The 6,887-nt window shown below is 44.4% G+C and overlaps 1 protein-coding gene across 1 annotated transcript in view; it reads left to right on the top strand.

The window, feature by feature from the left end:
• Positions 1 to 558: 558 nt before the first annotated feature.
• gpc1a (glypican 1a) overlaps positions 559 to 6,887 on the top strand; it is a 55,475-nt gene continuing 49,146 nt past the window's right edge. Inside the window, exon 1 of the mRNA XM_083647667.1 lies at positions 559 to 1,410. Coding sequence (XP_083503793.1) covers positions 1,272 to 1,410 — 139 coding nt within the window. The 5' untranslated portion in view covers positions 559 to 1,271. The remainder of the gene's footprint in view (positions 1,411 to 6,887) is intronic.

Here is a 6,887-nt window from a genome sequence, read left to right as displayed (position 1 = left end):
AATTAGACCACGGACCCCCATGGATAAGATTTTGTCACAGGGTCCCAAGATTTTTCCTGTTAAAGGTTTTATTAGGCTACAGAATGTGTATGAAATCCATGATCAAAATAATCATAGTTCGGCCATTGTGTTACTTATGGATGGAAGTATAGGCTAGGCTAGGGCAAATAAATGATTCCCCTTTTTGCTGGCGACCCCCTTGAACCCCCTAAGGACCCCTGTGGGGGTCAGCGCCAGCGGACACCACTTTGAGAACCACCGCTCTAAGCTCTTATTATTTTATTGGATAAGGAAACTGCAGGGGGCGCTGCTTAGCCCTTGAACCTTGCTTGCTTCCAATGGTCTTTGCAGCAGCAGAACCATAACAGCAGAACACACACGGGGAGAGAGTGAGAGAGAGAGAGAGAGAAGGGGGAGGGTGGGAGAGAGAGAGAGAGAGAGAGAGAGAGAGAGGGGGGGGGGGGGGCATCCATACTCTCCTCTCACATTATACACACACACACACCGTCCATTATTATCCCGAGCCGAGAGGGGGGGTATTACCTGGTCCTCCTCTGTGACACACCTGATTTAAAGTAACGGCTTTTCCTTTGTGTCGCCTTTAAACCGGCTTTCCATCACCATCATGGACCAGCGGACTAGCCTGCGTGGTGTGGATTGCCACCGGCTTTGACTGAGCGACACCTGCTCTCACCCTCTCTCTCTCTCTTTCTTTTGTCTCTGGCTGCATCATCTGAGCAGCAGCAGCAGCAGCAGCACCGAGGACGAGCGGGGGCTTTCGCCACCTCCAGCCGGGCGTCGCAGCAGCTCTCTCTCTCCCGGACTCCCCCGCAGCGCAGCGCGGCGCGGCGCAGACACACACACACACACACACACACACACACACACACACACACACACACACACACACACACACACACACACACACACACACACACACACACACACACACACACGGGACTGAGCTCCACCTTCTCTCTCTCTCCAACCCGGGACTGCTGTCTGTGCGCAGTTTCGCAGTTTTTGATTCGGGCACGTACGGCATTTCTGCAGGTTCACAAGTCTTAAAATAAAATAAAAATAAATAAAAAATAAAACGCGGGGGGGAAACGGCATTGAAGATATTTGAAGGATCCTCTCATCATCTCTCAATAGAATACGTGCTGCTATTTGACATCTGAGATCGGACAACAAGGCAAACATCTTCAGGATTGTTGTGAGTTCTGGCTCTTGCTGTGTGGACATTAAGGACTGCTTCCCAGGTCAGAAACATGCATCTCGTGGTGGCTCTTGTGTCGGTGGTGCTGCTGGGTCTGTCTGACGGGGCGGACAGGAGCTGCGCCGACCTGCGCCAGTTCTACACCGGGAAAGGGTTCACTCTGATCGAGGTACCTCAGACCGAGATATCCGGTGAGTGGAAGATCAAATCTAACAAGCCATGCACATGCACTTTCTTTCTTCTTCTTCATTATGATTTTAAAACATTAATTTGATATACAAATATTGATATTATCCTACAGACTAGCATGTGTGGTGCTGGTGCTTAATAGTGACTTTATTGTAGCCTACTTCTTATGGTTCTGTTATCACTGATATCACCATTCTATAGAAACGTACAGTGTAGACTTCTTGTGGCATATTGAAATATTCATCTAAAATGTAGGCTATAGACACTGTAGAAGTGTTCTTTATGATAAAGATAATAAAGTTAAAATCCTCAGTGTTTGATAATAGGTTGAATACATGCTAAATAAACATGGACCTAAAGCCACTTTAGCTCATTCATTGTCTCTTCCGTGTCCCAATATGAAGCTGATTGTCCATTCTACAGATATATTCTTTTGATTTGATTACAGTTAGTCTATACACTCTCTGAACACAGCTACTATCCCGTAGATCTCTCTTATGCTCCTTTCTGGGGAATTTTCATTGTCTGAGGGCAGAATTGCAGGTGGGAGTGAGTAAGCCATGTGTCTTACAGACAGAGCTATTACAGTCTATTCTAGAGCATTTATGGTTGCTTGCTGGTGTCTTTGCTGCAGGTGCGAGTAGCTTTTAATATAAACTACAGAGGAAGATATTTGTGTCTTTCTTCTTATAGCACTATTTCCTGTCTGTGTTACTGTAAGTAGGGTTGCTACACTTCTCATTGTCTCCTCTGGTCTGAACTGCAGGTGTGTGAGTGCATGCGCGCGCGCGTGTGTGTGTGTGTGTGTGTGTGTGTGTGTGTGTGTGTGTGTCAGTAGATGCTGAAATGGCCACCCTGTGTAATCATTTGCATAAACTAATAATGTAGGCTAGCCTGGAGCAACATGCCAACTATTGGTTAGCAGCCAGGCTCAGGTCATAAGCTGATGTAGCAATTAAGCTCATTACTGAATGAATGTTGAATGAAGAAGATGAATGAATTGAAGGAAAAGTACATTTGAGTACTATTCTATTCTATTCTATTCTATTCTATTCTATTCTATTCTATTCTATTCTTCAAATACTGCATGTGCCCTCTCTGTTAGATAGCCATCCATCCATCCATCCATCCAGTCAGTCATTAATACATTTAATCAATCAGTCAATTAGCCAGCCAGTTAGACACTAAAACAGCTGGGAAACCAGTCAGCCACGCATCCAGTTACTCAGCCAGCCATCCAGCCAGCTAACCAGCCCACCAACCAGCCAGCCAGGCATCACAGATCAAAGTCTTGATAGTGTCTCTGGTTGTTCTTGGCCATAAATGCTGATTGAAATTGTCTTATTACAGGTAGGAATTGAGAAACCTTTAAGGCAATAATCTGTCCCTCTCCCTCTCTCTTCCTTTAGCGGAATTAGCCTTGCAGTGTATTGGGCTGTGCAGCCATTGCACAGCATCGTGAGTTTGACCATTAATCTGCGCCATTAATGGGCCCTAGTTACCTAAGTAAAAAATATGCCTCTGTCACGTCACCAGCAGGGGGTGCTCTTTACATTTCCTGAAAGATTCAGTGCGATCGCACGTAAAATGGCATCGCTGTGGCCGAGCTTCGCTCGCTCGCTCGCTCACTCACACACACACACACACACACACACACACACACACACACACACACACACACACACACACACACACACATACTTTGCATTCTTATTATACATAGTTCTGGTTCTGATACCCGTTGGAGCACACACACAATCACTGGCCATTTAGTCAGGCCTCACTCACAGAGTTGGCACGCAGCCTCTCCTCTCTCTCCCCAGAGGGTTTTCATAGTCCACTTCCATGGCTGATTCCAACTCCGCTCAGCTGTGCTCCTCCACTTTCAGGTGTCTTCCATCAGTAGCTAATGAATGGAGCTCTCCATGGTGCTGAACCTGTGTTGACTAACCATTTATGCCCATTCAGTCGGCCCTAATTACCTAATTCAAAAATCTGGTTGTGTTGGGTCACCCGCAGGTGCAGTGCTCTTTATACACTTCCTGAAAGATTCAGCGCGATCGCACGTAAAATGCCATAATACAATTTCTGCTCGCTCACTTCTTATTATAGGAAGGATTCCACTCAAAGGTGGAGAGAAAACAGTGGAGGACATGACAGCGAGAGGCGAGGTGTGTGTGTGTGTGTGTGTTTGCGTGTACGGGCGCGTGTGTGTGTGCGTTTGCGTTTGCGCGTGTGCCTGTGCCTGTGTGTGTTTGTGTGGGACTGAGTGAGAGACCAGCAAACAGAGAGGCAGAGAAAGAAAGGGAAGGACAGACACAGATGGAGACAGACAGAGACAGAGACAGTGAGAGAAAGACAAAGACAGACAGAGACAGAGACAGTGAGAGAAAGACAAAGACAGACAGGAAGTGAGTCACTCAAGGTCCCGCCGTTCCTCCCTCCCTTTCCATTAAAAACTCCTCTTTTATTGACAGATGAAAAACACAACGCTTCAGTCACCTGGACCTTGATCTGCTCTAGTTATTTGAGCAAGAGCTCTGGCTTCCCAGATCTCATTAAAAGTGACAGCCAGACAAGAGCAGAACCATATACTGACAACACTTTCTTTATGATCTTAGGCCCCAAGGTTGGTCAATTTAGCCTCTTCACCTGGGGAGCGCGCTCTCTCTTCTAGACTCCCGTCACGCAGGGACACCCACCACAGAAAACAAACTTCATGTCACATTCTGGGTCGAGCTGGGCAATTAATTGAAAATGTATCGAAACCGGAATTTAGAACCTCTAACCCACCACCAGTGGTTCTCAAAGTGATTCCAGGGGGATCCCAGCAAAAAAGGGGATAACTTAATTAAAGGAGAATTTCGTTTTTTTTTAACCTGGATCCATCTCCTGGCATTAATTATGATTTGGCCACTCACCAGGCGATCTCCGCGGTGTTTCTGGCCGTCCTAGCGTTGTTTTGACATCAATAGCGTCCAAGTCAGTTGTAAAATGGAGCTGACTTGGGGCCAAGTGTGAGCCTGTCTTTCCTGCATCTAAATAGCTATTTTTATTCCCGTTTTCGCCAAATATCGTCAAAATCTGATCCCTCAAGAATCACCACAGTGATATTTCGCCAAAGGCTGTTTCCTGGAGTCCCACAGGGATCAAATTACCTCAAACGTGATCTCGGTCACCAAGTCTCGTGAAGTCCCGCGATACTTTCCTGTCGACTGGCCAAGTACAGGAGGACGCTTTGCGGTGGTGGTTTTAGCGCAACCTATGTGGGGTTTGGCATAACCTATGTGGGATTCGAAATAACGAAGGTTTTGCCAAACCCCACATAGGTTGCGCTAAAACCACCACCGCAAAGCGTCCTCCTGTACTTGGCCAGTCGACAGGAAAGTATCGCGGGACTTCACGAGACTTGGTGACCGAGATCACGTTTGAGGTAATTTGATCCCTGTGGGACTCCAGGAAACAGCCTTTGGCGAAATATCACTGTGGTGATTCTTGAGGGATCAGATTTTGACGATATTTGGCGAAAACGGGAATAAAAATAGCTATTTAGATGCAGGAAAGACAGGCTCACACTTGGCCCCAAGTCAGCTCCATTTTACAACTGACTTGGACGCTATTGATGTCAAAACAATGCTAGGACGGCCAGAAACACCGCGGAGATCGCCTGGTGAGTGGCCAAATCATAATTAATGCCAGGAGATGGATCCAGGTTCAAAAAAACCGAAATTCTCCTTTAATTTGAATATGGTCATCATGGGTTCTTCATACATTTTCTGTAATAAAACATAAAAATAAAAATAAACATATCAGATGGGGTCTGTGGTCTAATGCGTGTCATTTGGGGGTCCTCGTCATTTGCGGGACTTTGTGAAAAAGTGGATGTGAAAAGGTTTTATGAATGAATGGTCGTTAGAGAGGCTATCATGGGAGCGGCGGTGCGTGTCACGGGGTTGATTCCTGTGACAGGCCGTGTACGTTGCCTGTTGAAATGTCATTGAGCATGATGCTGAAGCCCTGCTCTACGCCAGTGGTTCGGAACCATAGACAGTAAATATATAGACGTAGCCAGAGCAATTTAGAGAGAGAGTGTGGCGTCAGCGGAGGACCAAAATGCGTGACTCATTAGAAGTGTTGGGCAAGTTACTTTCCAAATATACAACATATTACTAGTTACTTTCATTTGAAAGTAATAAGTTACTTTACATTATTACCGTCTGTGTAGAGTATAAGAATAAGCTCTGCCACAGGAAGTAGACACAATCGGTTCCGATTGTGTCTACTTCCTGTTAGTCTCTCAAGCCAGACAGTCTCCTCTATTAAGGTGAATAAATACCATTGTTTTTTGGACTCTCGTGTTGAAGCCTATAGAGAGGCAAAGGGACCGCCTACTTCCTGCTTCAGCACTGTACCAGAGATTTGCATCCGCCATTTATTTTCCCATTTTGTAAAATGTTTATACAAATAGTTGTACTTGTTCAAACCCAACGGTACAGATATGTTTAGAAACAGGAGAGACCACATAACATTTCACTCGGACCAAAACGTTAAAAAAAATACGGATTTAAAGAAAATATTTTTCCGATGTAGTTTTTTTAAGTTTTGGTCCGAGTTAAATGTTCTATACGTGGTAAATAATTAAATATGCATATTTTGAAACACACACGCACGCGCGCGCACACACACACACACGCACACGCACACGCACACACACACACACACACACACACACACACACACACAGACACACACACACACACACACACACACACACACACACACACACACACACACACACACACGGAGCACAACACAATTTTTATAGGTAAACTACTTTGCTGCGTAAACTCAGAGAAACATCCTTGTTAGAAGAAAAAATGGTCTGCAGTCTTTAATTTCCACTTTTTTCTATTTTTACTCATTAAAATTTTCCAAGCAGAAAACAGATGAACAGACGTTTATGGCCTTCATTCGTGGCCTGTATGTCAATATCATATTAATGGCTATATCTGCAGGCGGTCCCCATAGAAACCATTAGATTAGGTCCTTTAACATTTTGTGGGACCATCACAATCAAACTCTCATTAATAATACTCTAGGCTATCAACTTAAAAGTGATTGAAAAGAGTGAAAAAAGAACAATTATCAAATTAATTAAGTCTGAATGTGTCTTTTTTACGCAAGTGTTTTTTTCCTACTGTAAAAATAGTTTATTCCTCTGATAAACATGTACATTTTAAATGTAAATTTACACTTACAGTTGATAACAATAATGCTAACTATAGTCAAACATATATAGACCATCATAATTTATATAAAATTCCCTGTTGAACGGGAAACATAATTTGATGTTGGTCAAATTAAATCTTCCCTGTTTTTGCCAAGCTGGATCACAACGTAGCAAAATGGGAATTTGCGATTTCCTACTTTGAATGGAACTCAATCACAAAGTATAAATGTGATGCATCTCCAAGCCACA

Source organism: Poromitra crassiceps (genome assembly GCF_964638095.1).
Source record: "Poromitra crassiceps genome assembly, chromosome: 12".
Lineage (NCBI taxonomy): Eukaryota > Metazoa > Chordata > Actinopteri > Beryciformes > Melamphaidae > Poromitra > Poromitra crassiceps.
This window is presented reverse-complemented; position numbering and strand designations above follow the sequence as displayed.